Genomic DNA, 25,356 nt, shown 5'->3' with positions numbered 1-25,356 from the left:
GGCTACCATGCAGCATAGGGCTGGAACATCCAGTGACAGTAATGGTCAGCTGTGACCTGAAACTTCGCTTCCATTCCTTGCAGGCATACTGCATTACTGTCCTATGGGAATATTGCTGTAGAGTGGTACAAAGGACAACTCTCCTCGCAACAATTCCAATTCAGCAACGATTGAACAGGAGTGTGATGCTGGGCTGCTCCATCAATTGCCTGCGAACTTATGCCTTTACTTGGGTTTACGTTCTTTTCATTTTTGCCAGTCACTTCTTAGTACTCTCCTCCTTCAGCTTCAGAAAAGGATTCAGAATTTTTGTCACCCTATTATGACGCTTCCCTTTAATTATCCTTAACTCTTTACATTTCACAGTTTTGCACTCCCACCACTAGTGTGCTCCCTGCACCACGTCCAACTCTGCACAATTACAATAACGAGCTGGTCTCAGAAAAATTGGACCCAAATAGTACCTTTCCATTTGTGTAGATGCAAAGCCTATTTCTAACCATGCTGTAAAATCTAGGTCATATGTCTTGATGCAAGGGACATTGGAACAGCCATACTTGACAAATATTGTGCACTCACCCAAACCTACCCAATCTAATCCATCAACAACAAACATTAGACCACAAACTCTTAAGTGTAGCATCGGTCTCTTCCATAGGTTTCTTTCACTGGATAATTACTTCGATTTAGCACTTCGATGAGATTGCCACTGTGTGCTAGTGGTAGCAACATCGTAAATGCAATTATAAAGGTTGGGTTTCAAATTTCGCTAAACCTAGGAAATCTTCATCTTTGATATCCAAGTGTACAGCATCCTACATTTGCAGTCAGCCCCACATATCTGATTCCGCTGCAGAATTCCAGTGTGCCGATCCACTTCCCAGTCACTCCTAATATATATAATTCCTAATCACAGCACAATATGTATCCAATTATAAGGTAATTAATGAAAACATTAAAAATATTCAATCCATGTCCAAATTCATCGACAGGCATCAGCACTTTTTAAAGCAACAGTGCTTCCCTCAACTTCTCAATATTCTCTTCAAGGTATTCCTTATTTGGGTACAGTTGGACAGGCACTGGTCACCCTCCAACAACTCATGCAATTAGCCATTATTCATGAACTTCAATGACATGAGGCTGCAGGAGGCACATCTGATCATCTCCAACATTTGCACATTTGCAGAGAGACTGTGATCAAGGAGCTGGACTACTTGCCGATTTTCCTTATGCTAACCCAGAGCCATTGAGGCGAACTGAAGCACCCCTACTGCTCCAAGCTGAGATCAGCCAACTCAGGATAGATCAGGATCGAACTTGGGACCTTCTTCATTTGCACCGCTCAGATACGAACTGAATAAACTTGTTAAGCCATCAGTGTGCCACGACAGCAGTATTCTTCACACCTACACAATTCTTTGCAGTAAACTACTGACTAAATTATTTAAATGACTGTGATTAAAAATAGTCGATGTGTTGATCTTTATATCTGCAGTTTGTCGAATTTCCAATCCAAGGACAGCATTACTTGGTAAATTAAATGTATCTATCAACATGAAACCACAGGATTACAGAAAGACCCAGAACTCAAGAGCTGAACTTTCCAATGTTAGTTAAAATCAAGTTGAATTTAATCATGAATTTATTTTGATTTATAGTTTTGACTGAACAGTTTAGACACCACAAAAAGCTCCACTCTTCCATCTGCTTACCTGCGGGTTGTACGTCTTTGGCCAAGCTGTACAGTTCTGTTTTGCCATGGTCGTGATTAGCATTTAGCAAAAGACTGCTTTCTGTGAACAATGCAGTGCCACCTCCTTTATTTGGTGGTGAATCTGTTGCTGAAGAACTCAAGTTATAATTTTTGAACCTCCAGAGTTTTTGAGTTAAGAGGCATCGATGTACATCTGCAACAGACCGAGATCGAAGGCTGTATGATGCTAGAGGAAACATCTTTATTTCTTGGTATGAAGAGAAAACTAGACCAGTGATTCTCAATGAAGGCCATCGGTAGCAAATGCAGTGACAGAGTGAGGACATTTTAAATTCAATTTAACTTGATCCTGTAAAAAAACAAAAGTTAATCAGTAAACTGCAAGTTATATTAGTAAAAACTTTGGTAAGTGTTAAAAGATAAAAGGACAATTTTAAATGTTTCAAAACATTAACCCTTTGAATACTTAAGGATTTAAAATAGCAAACTGGAAAATGAAATGGAGACTATAATTTCACATTCTACTTTAAAATATTAATTGAAGTAAGTTATACAGAAAACACATGCCTGTTAATATGTTCTGTTAATTCAAAGCTGTTTTTGCTTGAAACAAAAATCCAATTATCCAGTAGTACAAATTAAGCAATTTTAATAAAACAGCACAGGACACATTTCCTCCATGATTTCAATTTGAGTTAATAGATAATTTGAATTAAGCAACTTCAAATAGAGAGGTGTTGACCATATTTGCAGAAGATAGTTCAAGGGGGAAATTTCAAATAGATTTTTAACTTTTGAATCTGAGTCTCAGATAGTTCCCATTCTTTAACTGAAATTCTTAGCTTTTCATTAGATTTCTCATATCATTAAACAAAGACATTTTTATACTACTAGCAAATGCTGGATTGTGTCAACCGATTTCCAATTAGGAGTTTTGTCTTAGCTAAAGCTGGCACAACTAAGGATTGATCCATCACTTTGACTATTTGACAACACTAATCCAATAGTCTCCGATACACGGCTTCTGGCTGATTTTACATTTGCAGCTGCAGCAGAAGCCTTTTAGATTTTGATATTTTGCTACCCTAATATTAACTGGGATACAAGCAGTATGAAGGGTATAGAGGGCACAAAATTCTTAAATTGCACTCAGGAGAACTTTTTTAGCCAGTATGTAGCAAGTCCAACAAGAGAGGGGGCAGTTCTGAATTTAGTTTTAGGAAATGAAGCTGGGCAGGTGGAAGGAGTATCAGCGGGACAGCATTTTGGTGGTAGTGATCATAATTCAGTTAGATTTAGCATAGTTATAAAAAAAGGACAAAGATGGAACGGGAGTTAAAGTTCTCAATTGGGGAAAGGCCAATTTTACTAAGCTGGGAAGCGATTAAGCAAAAATGGACTGGAAACATCTATTTCAATCAATGTCAGAGCAGTGGAAGGCATTCAAGGGGAAGATTCAAGGGGTTCAGAGTAAACGTGTTCCCACAAAGAAAAAGGGTAGGACCGACAAATCTAGAGCCCCCTGGATGTCAAGGAGCATACAGGGTAAGATAAAGCAAAAAAGGAAAGCTTATGTCAGACACCAAGAACTTAATGCTATAGAAAACCTAGAGGAGTATGCAAAGTGCAGGGGTGAAATTAAAAAGGAAATTAGGAAAGCAAAGAGAGGGCATAACAAAATATTGGCAAGGAAAACCCAAAGATGTTTTATAAATACATAAAGAGCAAGAGGATAACTAAAGAAAGAGTAAGGCCCAATAGAGACCGAAAATGTAACCTACATGTGGAGGCAGAAGATGTTGGTATGGTTCTTAACAAATACTTCGCGTCTGTCTTCACAAGAGAGGGACGATGCAGACATTGTAGTTAAGGAGGAGGAATGTGAAATATTGGATGGGATAAACACAGAGAGGAAGTATTAAGGGGATTAGCATCTTTGAAAGTAGATAAATCACCAGGCCTGGATGAAATGTATCCCAGGCTGTTAAAAGAAGCAAGAGAGGAAATAGCGGAGGTTCTGACCATCATTTTCCAATTCTCCCTGGCTACAGGCGTGGTACCGGAAGATTGGAGAACTGCTAACATTGTACCATTGTTTAAAAAGGGAGCAAGGGATAGACCGAGTAATTACAGGCCAGTCAGTCTAACCTCGGTGGTGGGCAAATTATTGGAATCAATTCTGACCGACAGGATAAACCGTCACTTAGAAAGGCACAGAGTAATCAAGGACAGTCAGCATGGATTTGTTAAAGAAAGGTCGTGTCTGACTAACTTGATTGAATTTTTTGAGGTGGTAACAAGGAGCATCGATGAGGGTAGCACGTTTGATGTAGTCTACATGGATTTTTGCAAGGCTCTTGACAAAGTCCCACATGGCAGATTGGTCAAAAAAGTAAAAGCCCATGGGATCCAAAATTGGCTCAGTGGCAGGAAGCAAATGGTAATGGTGGATGGGTGTTTTTGTGACTGGAAGGCTGTTTCCAGTGGGGTTCCTCAGGGCTCAGTACTAGGTCCCTTGCTTTTTGTGATATATATTAATGATTTGGACTTGAATGTGGGGGGCATGATTAAGAAGTTTGCAGATGATACAAAAATTAGCCGTGTGGTTGATAGTGAGGAGGAAAGTTGTAGACTGCAGGAAGATATCAATGGACTGGTCAGGTGGGCAGAAAAGTGGCAAATGGAATTCAATCCAAAGAAGTGTGAGGTAATGCTTTGAGGAGGACAAACAAGGCAAGGGAATACACAATAAATGGGAGGATACTGAGAGGTGTAGAGGAAGTGAGGGACCTTGAGTGCATGGAGATTTACGAGGATGTTGCCAGGCCATGGAGAATTTTAGCTAAGAGGAAAGATAGGATAGGCTGGGGTTGTTTTCTTTGGAACAGAGGAAGCAGAGGAGTGATTTAATTGAGGTGTACAAAATAATGAGGGGCCTAGAGAGAGTGGATAGGAAGGACCTATTTCCCTTAGCAGAGAGGTCAATAACCAAGGGGCATAGATTTAAAGTAAATGGTAGAAGAATTAGAGGGGATCTGAGGAATTTTTTTTTCACCCAGACGGTGATAGGGGTCTGGAACTCACTGCTTGAAAGGGTGGTTGAGTTGAGGGTTTCTGCCTCTTTTTTAAAAGTACCTGAATATGCACCTGAAGTGCCATGACCTACAAGGCTACAGACCAAGTGCTGCAAAGTGGATTAGGCTCGGTGGCTCATTTTCAGCCGGCACGGACACAATGGGCTGAATGGCCTCATTCTGTACCGTAAATTTTCTATGATTCTATGCTGGAGTCAAATATGCTGTGGAATTAATTAAATTGATAAACTGAATAGGAAGTGCAATATACCAGTGAGAATAATGGAAGATACAAAAACTGCAAAGCATACCAAGTTTCCTTTGGCAATATAACATAGGCTACTTTATTGTGGTACTGCATGGCTTGTAGTAAAGGGGAAAAAAAAGACTGCTATACAAGATCGAGATTTTTTTGAAACACCAAGGTACTCCCAACATTAATAGACCAATCTGAACATTAAACACTATTAGATATAAATAGGCTTAATTTGCATCCAGGGACACAAGCATTTGAGTCAGCAATTCAAACATGGGCAGCATACAATGCCAGTGTGGGCAGCACAAGCAGCATGTAGTTGAACAAATAGAAAGGAAATTCATAATTAAGTGCAGGGTACCCACTGAATAAACAAGTACACAAAAGGTAGAAAATGGATGGTGGATATACAAATGTGTTAAGAAAACGGTGCCCATACAATGTGTTCACAATAAAAATCTGAGTCAGGTTTTGTGTGACATTAAGCAGCTTATTTGTGCAACAACTGTAGGAATGTCAATTTTACTGAACCATGTTCTTGTAATCTCGACTAATTGCAGGCAGTTATTTCGTGTAACACTGATCAGAGTACAGTTATACTGCCACTTTATTGGTGAATGTAAGGAATCTTACAGCACCAGGTTATACTCCAACAGTTTTATTTGAAATATCACCGGCATCTCCACATCATGACTTTATTGGTGATGCAAAGCAGTTTCAGCCACACAATGATGTGGAAAGCAGTCAGGTCATGCCCTGGCCTAACAGCAAAGCACACTAGAAGCAAATGAAAGTATCTAACAACAGTGCAGCAGTATAACTCCAACCTAATGTGAAGCTGTATTTCAAAGATACCCAGGCAGTCTGTTGAACCTCCTGAGAACTTTTAAAATGTTGAATGGTTTAACGCCAGGGATGTAGAGCTCTGTGCGTGGTCAAACCACATATACCCTGTTGTTTCGTGTCACTCAGACTCAGCTTGGGGGTTAACAAACTGCAGCCTACAGGAGCACAATGTTTACACTGGATCGGATCAGATCAGATATTGCCAACCGATATTGAGTGTGAGACTACACACTCAGAGGTACTCACGTTGATGATTCAGACGAGAAAGTGCACAGCACTATGATTAAACCCTGCTCTGAAAAGAAATGCGTACCGCCTGCTGTTGACACTGGCTTCCAGAAGCTGCTGAGACCGATTCTACACCAGAGGCCGTGAGCCTGCTCAGTGCATCGCCGTGTTCACTGATTCTCCAGAGTTCCTACCACCGTGGGACACGCCCGCCGAAGCCTCACAAACCTACAATTAAAACAATCCTGGGCCTGAGGAACTCAGAATTTATAACCGAAAACATTCCCAAGATTGTTTTTTAAACTCATCGGGAATGTTTCGCTTTCACGCGAGTCGTGCTTCTAATCAGTGTCTCCGGGGGTAGTTCCGTGGGTCGGGGCAGGGGCAGTGCCGCTCTAACAGCGGGCTCTCAGTGTCTCTGTGGGTAGTTCCGTGGGTCGGGGCAGTGCCGCTCTAACAGCGGGCTCTCAGTGTCTCCGGGGGTAGTTCCGTGGGTCGGGGCAGTGCCAGTGCCGCTCTAACAGCGGGCTCTCAGTGTCTCCGGGGGTAGTTCCGTGGGTCGGGGCAGTGCCAGTGCCGCTCTAACAGCGGGCTCTCAGTGTCTCCGGGGGTAGTTCCGTGGGTCGGGGCAGTGCCGCTCTAACAGCGGGCTCTCAGTGTCTCCGGGGGTAGTTCCGTGGGTCGGGGCAGTGCCGCTCTAACAGCGGGCTCTCAGTGTCTCCGGGGGTAGTTCCGTGGGTCGGGGCAGTGCCTCTCCCTCTCCCTCTCCCTCTTCCTATCTCTCTCCGAACCGCGGCCCCACGTGCTCAAAGGACGTTCTGAAATGTAACCATTTCCAGAGCGGGAGAATCCACCACAAAAAGGGGGGTACACAAACCTTTTTCCCTCTCAAATTAATATACGTGGACTTCTATTTTTTTTTAAAAAAATCCCCCGCCTTATCTTAACATATGAACACAACATGCCTGATAAATAGGAGAGTGGAAGCTACTCGCCGACTTGCACCGAGGGGCCTGATTGTATTTGACGAGTGGACGTCACCCGCCCTCACGTCGGGTTGTTTTAGTGCGGTCCGTGGTCCTGGTGCAGGCGGCTCGGGCAGAGCTCTGCAGCGATGGCGTCGAGCAGAGGGAGCAGGACAATCAGCAAAAATGATGTCAATTACAAACTGCATTTCCGCATGATCAACGAGCAGCAAGTGGAGGATATTACCATAGACTTCTTCTACAAGCCTCACACCATCACCCTGCTCACTCTCACTGTCATCGGTGTCATGTATTTTGCTTTTACCAGGTATTGTCTGCATGCATCCATCTCCCCCCTCCCCTGTGTCTGAGGCTCTTCGGATCAGCTGGCTGTGTTAATATAAATGTACGTGTGCCAGGTCGAGTTGGCAAAGATTCTGCTGTTAGGCCTGAGTTATAATGTATCACTTGCAAACTTGGTTGTACGTTTCGATTCTGTGTCGCATCTCGATTTTTTTTCCCTGCTGAATAACCTGCTTCCAATTTGTCTTGCAATATTACATTTGTACAGATGTATTGTGAAATGCATATTTTATTTTCTGATTGCCCTGTGAAATTCGGAGTATAATAAATAAACAACGCTTTGCCAAAGTGCTTTGATAGGGCTGAAACCATGTAATAAAATACCCAACGTGTTATCTTTTTATCTAGAGATGATTCAGGTCGGGAAGACAATATATGGAAGGGCATTCTTTCCGTGGTATTCTTTTTTCTAATTGTAAGTGTTTTAGCATTTCCTAATGGTAAGTTGTTGATCGTTACTAATGGGAATTGTGATTATTCACATTTCTTGCATTTTATTTTTACATATTCTAAAACAATTTATTTATCTAAGATACATTACTTAACGATTTTTATTTTTCAGGCCCTTTCACACGGCCACATCCAGCAATATGGAGGATGGTTTTTGGTAAGGTCAAATGTCTGTTTTTTTCTAAAGCTACATATTTATTAAAGATCCAGTATTCCTGACTTGTGTACATATGCTTATGGATATTTGGGCACAACATTTCTTTTTTCTACCAGTTGGTTTAACATTTTTAATTTTTTGCATTGTGCATTTGCTTTTGGTGGCTTAGCAAGTTGACCAAAATTACTGAAGCCTTCGGTGGCTGGTTTGATTCTACTTGAATGATTGATTGTGAATGTCTATAATGTCAGCTAGACCTAGTTGATAGGACTCTCACCTCTGAGTTAGAAAGTTGTGGATTTAAGTTCCAGTCCAGGCTCCTAATCTACGCTGACATTCCAGTACCATAGATTCATTTAGCACAGAAGGAGGCCATGCAGCTCATCGTGCCTCTGCTGGCTCTTTGAAAGAGCTACCCAGTTAGTCCCACTCTTCTGCTCTTTGCCCATAGCCCTGCAAATTTTTCCTTTTCATTATGGAAGTACTTTTCAGTACTAAGGGAGTGCTGCATTGCCAGAGATACAGTCCTTTTGTATGATATGTTAAACCGCGTTCTCGACTGCCTGTTCAGATGGATGTTAAAGCTGTAAAGGGAGGACAGTAGGGTTGGCATTCTGCGAGAATAAATCAAATGGGCGGAAGGGTCTTTTTCATCTGAATCTGTTGTGATTTTTTTTTTGGTGTGACCTTACATGCAAGTGCCTTGATGCATTTCCAGTATGAGTTGAACCATTTCATTGTGTGTCTTCGAACAAAGAAAGATTTACTGAACACTTTTTTATGATTTCAACAGAATGAAAATCAGCCTGGCGATCTGCTCTGTCAGCTTACTGCCCAGATAGTGAAGACATAAATTTATCTCTGTTCCTCAGTGAGCATTACATAAGTGCATCATTGTCTGACAGCAGTTGAACTGAAGAACTGCTTGTAATTATAGTAGTTTTCAGTTTTGTCCAACTGAGCAAAATTGTAATCGAGAACTATGCAATTTTGACAGAAGGGGGAGCACTATTATTTGTCTTCAAAGCTGTAATTAGAATGTTTCTTCTATAAAGAAAATATTAATTGCATTTATCTAGTGCCTTTCACATCCTCAGGCTGGGCCAAAGTGTTTCATAGCCATTGAAGTGCTATTAAAGTGTAGTCATTGTTGTACAGCCAATTTGTGCACAGCAAGTACCCACAAACAGCAAGGCGATAAATGACCAGATGATAGATTTTAGTGGCTTTCGTTGAGGAACAAATGTTGGCTAAGATACTCTTCAAGATACACCCTTCTTCAAATAATGCTGTGGGATCCTTTACATCTAGCTGAGCAGGTAGACTGGGCCGTTGTGTGTAGTTTTAAAGAAGAAAAGCAAAACAGTTTCTTATGGTATACATGCTATGTGCTGTTTTAATACCTGGTTCCTGGTCTTTCCACTGGTGGGTGCTGGTGTCCATTCAAATTTTGCATCAATCACTTGAAATACAGTTGCTGTAACATTAATGTGTCTATGCCGTGACTTGCAGCCGCCTAGCAGCTCTGAACTCCCATGTCACATGGAAAAGGTGTGCATTTGTCCTCAAATTAATGTGTTTCTGGCAGGCACTTCTTAATCCAGCATTCCCTGCTGGGAAATTGAGACACAATGGGAAGCAACCAGGCATAATGGCTCTCCATCCACATTTTCTGTTGAAATCGCAGCTACAAACTGGATGATCCCAATTGTGATATTTAATTTAACTTCTGAGCTGTTGCTTGTTAGTAAATTTGAAATGGTCTTTTGGTGATGCGTTTTTGTACTGGTATACAGTTTTGTTCTGTGGTCATTAAATGACTCCAAATTCTCCTTTTGAAATTTTTTAAGCAAACTCTCAAGCTTTTCCTTTCCCACACTTACTGGAATTTGGTATTTTGCGGGTCTGCTGATTGCATTTACTAAAAGCTGTAGGTCAGTGAACCAGTACCTTTTTTTATAATCAGGATTTTATTGTTTTTAAAAGAGCAAATATCTGGAGACCATAGTATCTTACGAGCTGCCCTGAAGCTTGGGTAATGTGACGTTTACCATGTGTTGTGTTTTATTTTGTGTATCATTCCAGGCCTCAGCGTACTGTATTTCCTTTTTCTGGTGTTCCTGCTATTCCTGAATTTTGAACAAGTGAAATCTGTCATGTATTGGCTGGACCCTAATCTGCGCTATGCCACACGTGAAGCAGATGTGATGGTATGTAGAGCAGGAAACCATCTTTAGAGTATCACACTGGTGTCTGTGTTGTGGCAGTAGCATAAAAAGCCTGGAACTAATTTTTTTCATTCCATTAGTTATTCTTTGATGTTTTAAGATGAGGAGAAAAATCAAAGATGTGTAAAGGCTAGTCACCCCATTTAAGTTCATCCTTAATGCACCCATTTACAGTATCCAGCTGTATTTTGAACATTCATAATGTTTTTTAAAAATTTCACCTCTTGCTTAGTCAAATTTCCTGACTTGTATGATTTTTGTAAACATCAGGTGTTCTATTTGTTTCACAAGATCCAAAGTTCAATTCTCAAGGGGTCATAATATTACTTCAAGTTCGAGTAGATGTTGTTTTGCAGTAAATTAAATCAATGCAAAATGTGAACTACCTTAAATAAATGTTCTGGAGTCAATCAAGACTTTGTTTAATAAATGGGCATTGATGCAGTTAAGGCCGGAGACACACAAACGATAGCACTTTAATAACAATAGTGGCTACAGTTTAAACTTGTAACCAGGAAGTATGAAAAAGTGTTCTTTTAATTACTGCAAAATAAACAATTGTTAAATAGCCCTTCTTTCCCCTCAATATATTGTCCTTTAACAGCATAGATAGAACTAGAAGGTAAGTGCATAAATCTGGTGTGTAAATCTCAACATTATTAATAAGGAGCTGAGAAGGATTCTGCACAGTTTGGAATCATACTGCCATAAGTAAGTGGCCTTTGAAGTGCAATTCTATGGGAAGTTCTTGGTCAAGATTGCTGGTTAGTCATAGTGCAAGCGGGTTTCCAACAAGAAGTCACAAGTCAGCTTTAGTCTCGGCTAGCGTTTTATTTTTGAACTTCCTTCCCATTTTGGATCAGTTTCTCCAATCTCTACAGTATAATTTTAGGGAGAAAGATTAAACTACTCTATTGGGGAGAGGGAAGAAGAGAGTGGTTCTTGCTGTGGGCACTTTCTGCTGGCTCAATCGAGGAATAGCATTAACAATTTTGTGGAGATGTCTGGGTTAGATGATGCTTGTTTGCTGATTGGCGATTGGGAGAAGAAACAAAAATAAGTCCAATGCTCTAAATTTTATACTTTTGATCCATTTTCTAGTTTCAAGATTTTATCCTCTCCTTCCCTATGGGTATTAGGTTCCTTTTACATACGGACATAAAAAAACATCTGACTGGAAAGGCCAGCTGGTCCATCCAGCCTGTCCCATACAGTTATGATGCCTTATGCATCAGGCCAAGAGACTCTATCCTCTAGATGCCCTGTACATAAAGTATATTAAATGTGGTCCTAAGGTTTAGATTCTTCATGGTGAGGGGAAGGAAGAGAATTTGTTCTGTTGATCAAACTTTTTGGATGGCTTTTCAACAAAAACATAAGAAATAGGAGTAGGCCATCCGGCCCCTCGAGCCTGCTCACTATTCAACAAGATCATGGCTGATCTTCTACCTCAACGCCATTTTCCTGCATTATCGCCATATCCCTTGATGCCTTTAATATCGAGAAGTCTATCGATCTCTGTTTTGAATGTACTCAATGACGGAGCCCCCACAGCTCTCTGGGGTAGAGAATTCCAAAGATTCACTTGGGAGTTAACAGGTGTGGCATTAACAGAATCATACCTGCTAATGCAAAATGCTCATCTAAACAAACCACAGCATTAAATTGTACATCAGGTGCCAGGATAGTTTATTTTAAGCTGGCACAAGATAGCACTTTTTTCTCAGAAAATGGATATGGTTCTCAATAAGATTGTCGTCTTCAAAATATTTAGCTAGCTTTAGGCATTTGTACATAATAACAGCTCAACAAAGTTGCCAACTTGGTTATGGTGTTGGCTGCTTATGTGGATTTCTGTTCACGTGGTTTGAAATCAGTTAAAGCAAGCAATCCCTACTATTGACTGACGTCTTTAATGTTTTATACAACTGTCCCTGTTTTTATTTAGTGGTCTGCTTCATTGCTACTAAAATAACTCATTTAAAAAAAAATCTCTGATCTTGAAGTTATATGTGAAGAATACTGGATAAATCAATTATTTTTGTCAGTCTTTTATCAGGGATAGCTTCAAAGATTAAAGCAATTTTCTCATGTGTTTTAATAGGAATATGCAGTAAACTGCCATGTCATCACTTGGGAGAGGATTCTCAGCCATTTTGACATCTTTGCGTTTGGACACTTCTGGGGCTGGGCTATGAAAGCGTTGCTTATACGTAGCTATGGGCTGTGCTGGACTATTAGCATCACTTGGGAGTTAACAGAGGTATGATTTTGTTAATGCCATATCTGCTAATGCAAATTGTTATGTTGGACTAACCAAAATAGAGGTGACATTGTTTAAACTGTTCTTTTTATTCATATATATTTCCTCAGGTGTCTTTGGTTTTTGTTTCATTAATTTTTTTTCTTTAATTGTTTAACTGCATTGTCGCACAGAAAGGAGAGTTGGCTAGTGAAATGTTGGGTCTGGTGAGTAAGATTTGTAGCTGATCAGGCTATTAAAATATATTAGAAGCTAGCTTGCAAGTAGCAACCCCATTTGCATAATTTATTTGTAGATGAAGGATTTACAATTCCAGATCCAATGATGCTCCATTGAAAACTGAGTAATGGAATGGAGAAGGGAAACAGGAAATGGAACCAAATAACCAGGTGAGAGGAGAGCAGGGAGGCTATATTAAAAGAAGCAATTTTTTAAAACTTAGGGGAAAATTAAAATTTAAAGCAAGGGACAATAGAAGATGATATAGAGGAAGTGGCGAAAGAGAAGGAAAAATACCTTGGGTCTTGCCACAATTTAATGAACACCTTAAACAAAAGTCTTTTGCCCTAAATATAGAAAACAAGGAAATGGAAAAATCTTTTTGTCCCGTCAAGCCTATACCTTCTACAAAGCATTTACAGTGCAATCTGTTCATTCTTGGACTACCCAACCCATCTCATGAGGAAAGGTTCCACAAAGTTTCTCCACGACTCCAAGGATAAATTGAGCAAAGTCTAGAATTATTATTTGACTTTATCCTACTCCTTCGTTTTTGGTTAGTTATTTTGCTTGGCATATCTGTTACAATTTTGGCTCTCTCCCAACACTTTTATCTAATGCTTGTAGCAAAAAGGCAATTTCCATAAATAGACTGAGTCTCCCATGAACAAAATCTGCACCCCTATAGTGCGTGGGATAGTGAGACACTTATTGGCCTAGCTTTGCCCTCAAAGTTTTGTTGCCTCTTAAGATTTTGTAGCTACTAGTAGTGCTGTGTTCTTTCCAAAAAATAAGCACATACAAGGATGCTGTGCTGTGGACTACATCTACAGATTGAGTTCTCAATCTCAACTGGGTCATTTCTCACCACCACACCAAGGGACAAAAGCGACAATAAATTTTCTGCTGCTCTTGCTCACAACCATGTGGCTTGCAGATAGTTCATGGAAATGGATTCAACAATTCAATTTTATGGAAACCAACCTAAATAACATTTGAAGAAAATTAGCGCTCATACTATTTTGATTTCTGCAAAAATTAAATTTGAAGAATGAGAATTGAATAAGGAGACTATTTTAAGAAATAATCCAGGTTTATATCCCAATCTGTACTGAATTAGCTGATTTCAGCCAGGGTCGCAGTTGTTCTGGACAATTGTAGCACCCCATCCCTGGACTAGGGAGGGAAAAATCAGAGTTCCTGTTCCTGATTACAATCTGGTCTTTTATTGTAAGTACGTGCTGGGAGGTGCAAACGAGATCTGGCATTGCTGAGATTCCCTCAGCAATTGAATAGTCTGATGACACTTATGATCTAGGGCACCATGATGAATAGCAATTCTGGTGAGCTGCTGGCACCCATGGAACCATACCTCAACAAGAGTCTGTGCCTTCAGGAACAAAGGGGGAAATGATTACCGCAAAGGTAGCAACAACAAATTCTACAGCTGTTTATATCTAAATATTAATGTTTGCAAAAAATTGAAAATCCATATGAATTTTCACATTGTTTTGAGTTTTTAAAAATAGCACTGGTGATGGGGACCCATTGCAAAGGGTAGTGCGTAGCATTTCTGAGACCCCTTTTTATTTCAGCTTCCTCAGATACAGCTTGTACTCTATTTCCTGCTAGGTTACATTCAGACAGGAGCAATGTTTTCGTGTAGTGTAGGCTATAGTAACCGTTGAGTTTGCAGTTTAGTTACTGGAGCAACTGTTCAATAGGTATTGTCTCAGCAACACTACAACTGATCATCAAAACATTTAGTGAAAGACCCAAGAACTATTCACTGGAGAACGTTATGTGAATTTGCATTTTCTACTAGAACTTTTTTTTTAAAAAAATTTTGCTTCTGGACCTGCAGAAAGTATGGCCCCGATATCTACGGGGAGCTTTAGTGGTTGGGAATCCCAGAAGTACGGCTTTCCCAGAGGTTGCCAAATTTAACGGCTGGACCTGATTAACATTTTTGGACTCCGTTTCCCGGTCTCAGCCAGCCAGATTAAGAGCTTGCTAGCTGCTGGGCAGTTAAGCCTGTGGTACAGTGGAGAGGAAGGAGGGAGAGATCGTGGGTCGAAGGGGGGCATTGGTTTGGTGGGAGGGAGTGGGGAATGTGGGGACGGAGAAATTGGTGGGGGTGAACATTGTCAGGAGTCGGCCAATTGTGGGGGTGGCAGGGGGACGTCTGATCGCAGGGATGGAAGCAGATTTGCATTGTGGACCGGGGGGAAGCACCACTGCTCCTCCTGGCCCACCAGCATTGCTGGAAAGGCACTTACCTGTTGGGTCCAGCCATTCTCACCTCCCTTCAGCTGCCGGGTTTCCTGAGGCCTGGGAAACACGGCCAGCTAGCGTTAAACCTGAACTACAGATAAAATCTTGGGCATGCAGCCTCATTAAAATACTTAAATCACGGACCCACCTCCAGAGAGCAGGTTAGTCGCCTGCCCCCCCAACCCGCCTCTGTTAAATTCGAAAGTGGGCGTGTTGGGGTTGGGTTTCTCATTTTTAAATTTTGAACTCCCATCCCGCTGCCCATCCTAGGGGATTAAAATTACCCCCTAGTGGTCTGCAACCTTCTATTACTTTGTGGTGAATAATCTAATTTTTCTGTCGGAATTGAGTAGTGGAATAGCACCATATTTGGGGAACTAGGTTTTTTATTAATCTAGGCAGTGCTGGCAAGACCACATTTATTCACCTGAGCTGTTTTTCCATTTCTCAGCTGGACTGCAGGGTTAGTTTCTTTTCAGTGACGGAGGGGAGGGCAAAGCAATTGCCCAGTGCCCAGCCCTGCACTGAATGACTTTGAGGTTGTGGAGGGATTTATTGCTGCATTCTTTCCACGCCCATTTAAATTTGTCTGAAAGTGAGAGATGTTTTGTGATATTCTGTTTGATTGCTTAAAGCCTTAAACTGTTTAACTGCTGGAAATTAAAGTTGGCTTTCCAGTTCTTTATGTATGTGTTATAGCATCACGTATTTTTTTTGTTTGTCTTCCTTTAGCTGTTCTTCATGCATCTGTTGCCCAACTTTGCTGAATGCTGGTGGGATCAGGTCATTCTTGACATCCTGCTCTGCAATGGGGGTGGCATTTGGCTAGGTATGGTGGTCTGTCGTTTCTTAGAAATGAGAACCTATCACTGGGGAAGTTTCAAGTAAGTGTCCTTAATTGTCATTGTTCAACATTGTAACCTTTCTTGTAAGATGTGTCGCATTACAGTATTAAAGCTATTGCAATGGGCCTTTATTCTCTGGTGTTTAGAAGAATGAGAGGTGATCTCATTGAAAAGTATAAAATTCTTAGAGGGCTTGACAGGATTGATGCTGAGAGGCTGTTTCTCCTGGCTGGAGAGTCTAGAACTGGGGGTCGTAGTCTCAAGATAAAGGAGTCAGCCATTTAGGACCGGGATGAGGAAAAATTTCTTCACTCGTGAGGGTTGTGAATTTTTGGAATTTTCTACACCAGAGGGTTGTGGATGCTCAGTCATTGAGTACATTCAAGACTGAGATCGATGGATATTTGGACTCTAAGGGAATCAAGGGACATGAGATACGGCTGGAAAGTGGAGTTGAGGTAGAAGATCACCTTATTGAACGGTGGATCAGGCTCGAGGAGCTATATAGTCTACTCCTGCTCCTGTTCCTGTTTCTTATGTTCTTAGGCAACAAATAATAAGATGCCATTTAGATTGATTTGCAGTAATTTATGATGCATTTTTGTTTTGGGGCTGGGTGGAGGGGCTTTCTGTTTTGTGGTACATCCACACTAATAAAGTGTGTCTTTATCAGGGCAATTCATACCACCAGTGGAAAGCTGAAACGAGCAGTGCTGCAGTTTACGCCGGCCAGCTGGACTTACGTCCGCTGGTTTGACCCAAAATCTTCCTTTCAGAGGGTGGCTGGAATTTACCTCTTCCTAATTATCTGGCAGGTAAAGAACAAACCTAGAAATGTATGAGCTTTCGTTCTGTTAAAGATGCTTCTTCGTGACTTATTGGGCAGAACTTTCAACTTTGCCGGGGCATATAACGGGCGGTAGCAGATCAGCCGCCCATTATACACCCTACCTGATTTTCCTATCCATGGAGTGTATAACGGGGGCCGATCCCCTACCACCCGTTTTATACCCCCGCTAAAGTTGAAAGTCTCCCCCTATTGTATCAGTTTACCAAAATACTGACGCAGCCACCAAAACCATCAGATTGGTGTCTTTTGGCAAAATACTTGCATTGAATGGAAGGAGTTCTCCCTTTTGAAATACTGTACAGCAGGTTATTTTTCCAGGATTCCTTTTTTTGAAAAAGAATGTACCTTCAATTCTTTCTTTCCGCACGCTAGTTTGTGCTGGGATATAATATAACCCACCCGTTGGGAAACTGACATATCAATATGAAACCCATAGAAGATAATTTTAACCTAACTTGCCGGGCGAGAAATCCACGGGAATGGGTGCAACACTGGATTTATACCCTGCATGCTTTTACTCTCCATTGAAGTCAATGGAGAGTGATATTGGGCAGGGTGTAAAACCGACATTCCACCCATTCCCATGGGTTTCTTGCTGGGCAAGTTGGGTTAAAATTGCCCTCTATGGGTGTCATATTGACATGCTGGATCATGTAATGGTAGATTGTGGAGTCCAGGTGTTGAGACCATTGATGGAGAATGTTGTTCTGAGCAGTTCTCATGAAAGTAAAGGCTGTTGAAGCAAACTGTATAAATATTTCCAAGAGGCAGTTACTTAGGTTTTTGAAGAGAGAATAGATTGATGGGTACAGTGGGAAGATTTGTAGATGGAATAAGCAGGTTAGGCCTAAAGACCCTTTTTCCTGTTCACAAACATTCTTAGCAGCTAGTTATAGGGCAGCATTTCTAAAATCACTTTGTAGTTTTGGCCTCCTCGGTTAGTTTTCTAGCTAGGTTACACTCCAACAGGACTGATGCTTTAATATAGTTTATGCCATGGCAGAGATTCCCAAACTGGGGATGTATGCGATGAGGTTAGCAGCGGGGTGCGAGGAGGACGGTAGCTGTGACTCACTAACAGATAATGCCTGCACTATGTATTTTTCTCTATTGATTGCCCTCGCACACGTGCTGGACACTACAGTAGCTGAGGATGGATGTCCTGTTAGTTGCCTGATTGGCCACTACCATTTTCGAGTGGCTTTGGTAGGACTATAGAGCTTTGCTTAGCTCTGTCTGTATCATAAGCTGAGATGTGATCTACGTGATTTGTCAGTCAATATTCTTTATATCCCTACTCATAACGCATAGCAGATCAGAGAAGAATGGGAATGAGAAAACATAATTTAACCCATGCAAGTGGTTTGGTTGGTATATTTTGTGACCTGTATTCCAGTCTCTTTCTACAAACTTCATCCCTCCCATGATAGCCGATATTGTTAATAGGTCCCTTTCCTTAGGCACCATGGGGTAAATTTTAACAGGGAGCTGGGAAGAGAGCGGGGTGGGGGGATGGATTTCCTGACGGGCAACCCGGAAGTATGGGTTTCCCCGGACACCCTTACGATTTTGACGTAAGGACGTCTTTCAGTTTTTTTTCAGTAGGTTTCCCACCTGACAGCCGGCCACATTGTCAGTTGTACGGGAGAGCAGCCAGGGAGCGGATGCCAGCAAGTAAGTCTTAGATCGGGGGGGGGTCATCGGGGTCGGCGGTCATCAGGGGTGGGGGGGATCGGTCGATCGTGTGTGTGGGATCGAGGTAGATAGGCTTGTTGGGCCTGGGGGAAGCACTCCTGCTCCTCCTGGCCCCAAAAGCAGTGCAATAAAGGCACTTGTCTGTTGATCTGGCCCTTCTCGCCTCCTCTTACGTGGCGTGAAACAGAAGATCCGGAAATCCCAGCCCCCAAGAGTTAAAAATAAAAAAATCTATTAAGATGGAGGCTCGAGCCTCCTTAAAGCTTTCGCTGACCGACCCGCCTCCTTAGAGCGGTTTGGTTGCACGACCCACCTCCATTAAAACTGGGAGTGGGCGGGTTGGGATCGGGTTTTACTTTTTTACAATTTTTACCTTCCCACCCACACGTTCGTGAGGTTAAAATTTACCCCCATTATCTCCCGGCTCCTCAAAATACCCACCGTTGACCCATCTGTCCTTTCTGATCACCTCATCCCTAACCTCCCTCTCCTCTCTAAGTGCTCAAACGTATCATTGCCTGCTAGCTCATACCCATTGCTCCTGAAACTGAAAGTCCCACTCCTGCTGTTCTTTCACTCTGTTTCTCCCCATGTTGCAGTGTCAGTGCTGTAGGAAATGGGGGAGGGTGAACAAGGAAAGGGAGGGGAAAAAAAGTGAAAAAGAAGGAACACAATGGGAGAAAGTGTAAAACAAGTGATGGTGAAGAGAGGGAGAAAAATAAGTGAAGGAGAGAGAAATGGAGCAGCAGAAATGAGAGTATGATGACCGTGCAAGCCTCAGTCTTTTTTTGCAGACTTCTATAGCTCGTGGCATGAGAACTGTTTAAAATCTTTTTGGTGGGGCCTGCCTGAAGTAGTTTGAAAACCATTGGTCTGAATAATAATTAGGTGAGCATTGTGCTGACATTTGCTAGCTTGGATACCTGTTCAATGCTCAAACCTACAAAGTATGTGAGTGTGTGTTGCTCCCTATGGAAATTGTAACTAACACCATTTGAGCAGCTGTCTGCTGAATGTGGAAATGTGAATCGGTGGGACGATGAACTGAAAATTAAGGTCTCTCTTGCCATGTAGGAGTTAATTTAAATTTAATTTTAAATTTGGTGGGGGGGGGGGGAGGAAGAAAATACTTTTATATTGAAAGTTTTGGGCTGTCTGCATTTTCCAGTTTCTTTATTCAAGTGGAAATGATGGCAACCCTCTCTGCACCACATTTCATTTCCTGTGCACAGTACTGGAATCAACTGTTCATGTTGTAATTCTTAGCTATCTGAATATGATCTTATCAAGTTTAACTGTTTAGTTTTAATTTTTATGCAATGAGTTAAGTCCCGAGCTCCCCTGCCCCTATCCCTGTGGCCCTGCAAATTTTTTCCTTTCAAGTACTTATCCAGTTCCCTTTTGAAGACCATGATTGAATCTGCCTCCACCACCCCCTCGGGCAGTGCATTCCAGATCCTAACCACTCGTTGTGTAAAAAGGTTTTTCCTCATGTCACCTTTGGTTCTTTTGCCAGCCACCTTAAATCTATGTCCTCTGGTTCTTGACCCTCCTGCCAACAGGAACAGTTTCTCTCTATCTACTCTGTCTAGACCCTTCATGATTTACATTTCCAACGCTAACATGCAGTTTTATTGGTCCTGTAATCAATCCTCACAGGTTTAAAAAGATGAAGATGAATATTTAAACTGCTCTAGTGATTAATTCTGCACTCTTTTTCAGCGTGTTAATGATTTCAGCATGTACATCAATATATACTGATTTCATGTTGGTGAAGTGCTTCTTGTGTATTCAACAAGATTTGATTTGATAGATTAGATAAATAACTACCAATTTTCATTTGGAAACCTTGAATACTATAGTTCAATATTTTCGCAAGTTATGTAATTTCATAGAATCATAGAAAGGTTACAGCATGGAAGGAGGCCATTTGGCCCATTGAGTCCGTGCCAGCTCTATGCAAGAGCAATCCAGCTAGTCCCCCTCCCCCGCCCTATCCCCGTAGCCCTGCAAATTTTTTACTCTCAAGTACTTATCCAGTTCCCTTTTGTAGGCCATGATTGAATCTGTCTTCACCGCCCCCACAGGCAGTGCATTCCAGATCCTAACCACTCGTGTTTTTAAAAAAAAGTTTTTTCTCATGTCACCTTTGGTTCTTTTGCCAATCACCTTAAATCTATGTCCTCTGGTTCTTGACCCTTCCGCCAATGGGAACAGCTTCCATCTACTCTGTCTGGACCCTTCAAGATTTTGAATACCTCTATCAAATCTCCTCTCAACCTTCTCTGTTCCAAGGAGAACAGCCCCAGCTTCTCCAGTCTATCCACGTAACTAAAGTCCCTCATCTCTGGAATCATTCTAGTAAATCTCTTCTGCACCCTCTCTAAGGCCTTCACATCTTTCCTAAAGTGCGGTGCTAAACTTGGCTTGTAGTCAATCCAAGGTGTGGCATGTGAAAGTCATGCAAGTACATTTCTGTTGTGAAACATTTTACCTGTTTTAAAGTCCCCACACAGTATAGTGAAATCCTTTACATTTTCACATAATGTGCCAAAGATGTGATTTAAAAAGCTAAAGAATGGTTTGAGATTATTAAACCTGTCATGTATTTTTTTCTGTTCCTTATTTAGTTGACTGAACTGAATACCTTTTTCTTGAAACACATCTTTGTGTTTCAAGCGTGCCATGCGCTGAGTTACGGTAGAATTCTCTTCATTGGTGTGATCACGGCTCCAACTGTACGGTAAGGTAGCTTTATCGCTTACTTTTAAACCTATTAGTTGGTCTCCTGTGGTGTTGTTTATGCATAAAAATAAAAATGCTTTATTTTCTGTTTTTTGTCTACTGCTATCTTAATTCCTTTTCACCCGTCTGTCTTTCTATTTGTCTTCCACCTTTTTTCTTTCTTCTTTTTTACTTTTCCTCTTTCCTTTTCTTCACTTTTTTTTCCTTTTCCCTCTTCCTCTCCCAGTATCCCTTTTGCACATCATCTCTCAAGATCCTGTTTATCTCTTACTGTGTTTATTTTGCTTATTCTGTACTTCCACCTGTCATTTCCATATATTCTGTATCTCATATGTTCCTTTTATTGATTTACTACATTTTGTGTCTCACCTTTTTTTAAAAAGTAGGTCAAATAACTAGTTGAAAGCCAAAATTTACTCAGTCAGAGGAGGGATCTGGGATGAGCAGGGACAGGCCATAGCTGGAGGGATGAGACAATCCAGGGAGAAACTGGGGATTGGGGCTAGGCTGTGAGGGAACAGGATGCTAGGGCTGAAGGGAGTAGGAAGGAGCTTGGGACCTCTCATTGGGAAGGAATAGTAGGATTGGGAGTGGGTGGCAGGATTGGAGCCTGACTTGGGGGGAGCAAGAGGCACCAATTCCAGCCTGATATGGAATGTTGGATCTAGAGCTGTGACCTTGTACCTTCGGGTCAGATGGTATCCTGTTGATGCTCTGGTGGATTTGGACCTGTGGTCCTGACCAGTACTGGCATACACAGGAACCACTGCAACCCTTATGGGTGTGAAAGAAACTGAGAGTGAAGGTTAGTTTAGAGCAAGTAGACTTCAGAATCTGAGGTTTGACATGAAGAGAGCAGATTGAGTCCCGAGGCCCAAACCTAGAGCAGAGAAGCAGCAGAGTGGGACATAAAATTGGAGCAAGTAGAGAGCAGGGTGGACCTGAGGACCAAAGCAGGAGGTCTGGTATCAACCTAGTAAACTTACATTGTACTTTTTCCATGACTCCAGTGTCCTTTCTATAATGGGCTATTCAGCTGCATACTGTAGTCCTTCTTTGGCCTAACGAATACACAGATTCATCATCAGCTCCTTGCTTTTCTATTGAATGTCCCTGTTACATTTTTATGGGATTCATTAGACACTTCTCTCGTGCTCAGTGTCAAGGACCAGTCCTGTAAGCGAGATTTTGCTCCCTACAAACTGAATAATTAGTATTATAACATTGCCCAGGGTTAAACACAAACTCCTATTGTTGTATGTGGCTTACTGCATATGACCTGAATTCTCTTGGGATCTTGTAAGCTTTGGATAGTGGAAAAATAAATGCTCTATCATTACTGTATTTTAGGTTATGAACTACGGATCATGATTAATAAATGTGACAGATAAGCAGTAGCAAAATACAGGAATCACTGCAACACTTGGCATTATTATTACAGCACTTTTAACTTGTTCCCTTTCTTGGATACAAAAATAACACTTGACTAACTCTACTGATGAAACTTAACCTGGGCTAGCATTCATACTGTAACTCTTGTATGCGGGGATGTGTAATGGCCCAAGGAGCTCCACAAAAGTACTTCCATGTGAACTGCATTACAGTGGTACATGAAGAACAAACTAGTTGGCAGCATGCTGCCTGAGATATACCTCTTGTACCCTTTGAAGTTGAAAACTAGAATATAGTAAAACAGTAAGTTTCTTTCATAGTTGGCCTAAATTTATCAAATTAATGAAGGTTCAGTGAACTCCTTCCAGTTGTGAGATCATTTGCTTGTTACACTTTACGTTGATTTGATTGATTGATTTCAGGACAAAGCAAGCAGTTTGTTAAGTGGCTTCCACTTGTTTTGCAATCAAAATTTATTAACATAGCAGTACTGCTTTTGAATTGACATTTTACATACCAGACAGGGATCTAAATCCTCTTCAACAATAAGTTAATATTAAGCAAATTTAAAGCAACATTTTGCCAATAAATGCTAAATATATTGGACTTACTAATGATTTGAATTGAGATGGAACTCATTTGTCATAGTTCCTATATATAAAACACAAAATCTCATTTGCCTTTTAAAAGCAGTGTTGCAGGTACAAAAAGCAATATGTGCATCTTGCCCTTAGAATTCCCTGTTCTATATTATGTTTCTGTTCTGTTCTCTTTCCCAAAATGTACCATTTTTTCTACGTTGAACTGCATTTGCCATATATCTGCCTCTTTCACTTACCACAAACTCTAGAACCAGGGACAACAGGCTCCAGCTGAGAAGTGGAAAGGGGTATATGAATTTTAGATTTAATTAATTTATGTATAGGTTAGTGTACTGCCCAGTGAGGCAATGGAGGGCACTGGTGTGGAAAAACATTAAAGGAGATAGGATAGATATTTAAGGGAGTGACTGATTGAAAGGTATTGGCTTTTGGAGCCCACCAGATGGATTGCATAGTCTTTTCATGTCCTGTATTTTCCCCATGTCCCTTTTAATTTGCCTAGACTTTTGCATGCTTGCTAATTTGGTGTTGTCAGCAAATTTTGATATTGGTCCCTCTATGCCATATCCAAATTAGTATGTACTAGCAGATTTCCCATGGAATGGTTTACGGTGAGTCAAAGGATGCAATTAGCCAAGTGTGAAAAAAATTAATGTGATTGAAACGCCTGCTTTATGGAAGACACAATATATATTATATAGATGGAAAACAAGAGTGATCCCAATACCGATCCCAATACCAATCCCTGGGCATGCCTCTAGTTGCATCTTGCCAATATGAAAGTGCAGGGGGATACTTAAAAAAGAAATTAGGAGATCAAGGAGGGGCCATGAAATAACACTGGCGAGCAAAATAAAGGAAAATCCTAAGATGTTTTATAAGTATATTAAGGGTAAGAGGATGACTAGGGAAAAAATAGGGCCCATTAGGGACAAAAATGGCAATCTGTGTGTGGAGCCGGCAGATGTAGGAGGGGTTCTAAATGAATTTTTTGCATCTGTTTTCACTATGGAGAAGGACGATGTAGACATAGAAATACGGCAGGGGGACTGTGATATACTCGAACATATTAACATCGAGTGGGAGGAGGTATTGGCGGTTTTAGCAGGCCTAAAAATGGATAAATCCCCAGGCCCGGACGAAATGTATCCCAGGCTACTGTGTGAGGCAAAGGAGGAGATTGCGGGGGCTCTGTCACATATATTCAGAACCTCTCTGGTCACAGGGGATGTGCCAGAGGACTGGAGAACCGCTAATGTAATACCATTATTCAAGAAGGGGAGTAGGGAAAAACCGGGGAACTACAGGCCAGTGAGCCTAACATCAGTGGTAGGAAAATTATTGGAAAAAATTCTGAAGGACAAAATTAGTCTCCACTTGGAGAAGCAAGGATTAATCAGGGATAGTCAACATGGCTTTGTCAAGGGAAGATCATGTCTGACTAATTTGATTGAATTTTTTGAGGGGGTGACTAGGCGTGTGGATGAGGGTAACGCAGTGGATGTGGTATACATGGATTTCAGTAAGGCCTTCGATAAAGTCCCCCACAGGAGACTGGTCAAGAAGGTACGAGCCCATGGAATCCAGGGTGCCTTGGCACTTTGGATACAAAACTGGCTTAGTGAACGGGACTAGGTGCGAGTTAGGTTAGCTTGGATGAGTTTTTGGAGGGTGGAAAATGGGAGGCCAGCCGGGAGATCATTGGAATAGTCCAGTCTAGAGGTAACAAAGGCATGGATGAGGGTTTCAGCAGCAGATGCGCTGAGGCAGGGGGACGGGCGATGTTATAGAGGTGGAAGTAGCGGTCTTGGTGATGGAACAGCTATGGGGTCGGGAGCTTATCTCTGTCAAATAGGACGCCAACTTTGCGAACTGTCTGGTTCAGCCTCAGACAGTGGCCAGGGAGAGGGATGAAGTCGGTGGCTATGAAACACCTGAAAGCAATTTCGTAGCCAGGTGAACTGCATACCTAGTTGTGAGGATGTGTTTTAAAAAGATGAAGGAGTTTTTTTTGTGAAGATCCTGTTTTAGCCAGTCTTGATTGTACCTAAGGGACTCCCATCCACATTGGAGTCGTGCTAACTCAGGTAAATGACCAAGTGGAGGAACACCTCATCGTTTACCTGAGCCACCAGAAATGCCACACTCAGATAATCAAAGTATGTGTTTGTGTACACTGGTTGTCAT

General features: G+C 41.5%; 2 protein-coding genes across 3 annotated transcripts in view; one reads left to right on the top strand and one right to left on the bottom strand.

The window, feature by feature from the left end:
• mterf3 (mitochondrial transcription termination factor 3) overlaps positions 1 to 6,906 on the bottom strand; it is a 30,671-nt gene extending 23,765 nt beyond the window's left edge. The window contains exons 1-2 of one of the 2 annotated variants that reach the window (XM_067979158.1): positions 6,140 to 6,906; positions 1,716 to 2,066 (exon numbers count right to left, since the gene is read on the bottom strand). In XM_067979158.1, the coding sequence (XP_067835259.1) occupies positions 1,716 to 2,043 (328 nt within the window). In that variant the 5' untranslated portion in view covers positions 2,044 to 2,066; positions 6,140 to 6,906. The remainder of the gene's footprint in view (positions 1 to 1,715; positions 2,067 to 6,139) is intronic. The other variant, XM_067979166.1, reaches the window with a different exon arrangement.
• A 277-nt stretch (positions 6,907 to 7,183) lies between these two features.
• Positions 7,184 to 25,356, top strand: part of LOC137312622 (phosphatidylserine synthase 1-like) — a 47,483-nt gene continuing 29,310 nt past the window's right edge. The window contains exons 1-8 of the mRNA XM_067979148.1: positions 7,184 to 7,414; positions 7,798 to 7,889; positions 8,012 to 8,056; positions 10,142 to 10,266; positions 12,389 to 12,547; positions 15,773 to 15,924; positions 16,559 to 16,700; positions 21,061 to 21,173. Of these exons, the coding sequence (XP_067835249.1) occupies positions 7,236 to 7,414; positions 7,798 to 7,889; positions 8,012 to 8,056; positions 10,142 to 10,266; positions 12,389 to 12,547; positions 15,773 to 15,924; positions 16,559 to 16,700; positions 21,061 to 21,173 (1,007 nt within the window). The 5' untranslated portion in view covers positions 7,184 to 7,235. The remainder of the gene's footprint in view (positions 7,415 to 7,797; positions 7,890 to 8,011; positions 8,057 to 10,141; positions 10,267 to 12,388; positions 12,548 to 15,772; positions 15,925 to 16,558; positions 16,701 to 21,060; positions 21,174 to 25,356) is intronic.

This window comes from Heptranchias perlo, chromosome 3 (assembly GCF_035084215.1).
Source record: "Heptranchias perlo isolate sHepPer1 chromosome 3, sHepPer1.hap1, whole genome shotgun sequence".
Lineage (NCBI taxonomy): Eukaryota > Metazoa > Chordata > Chondrichthyes > Hexanchiformes > Hexanchidae > Heptranchias > Heptranchias perlo.
Note: the sequence above shows the minus strand (reverse complement) of the source record. Positions and strands in the feature narration are given on the sequence as shown.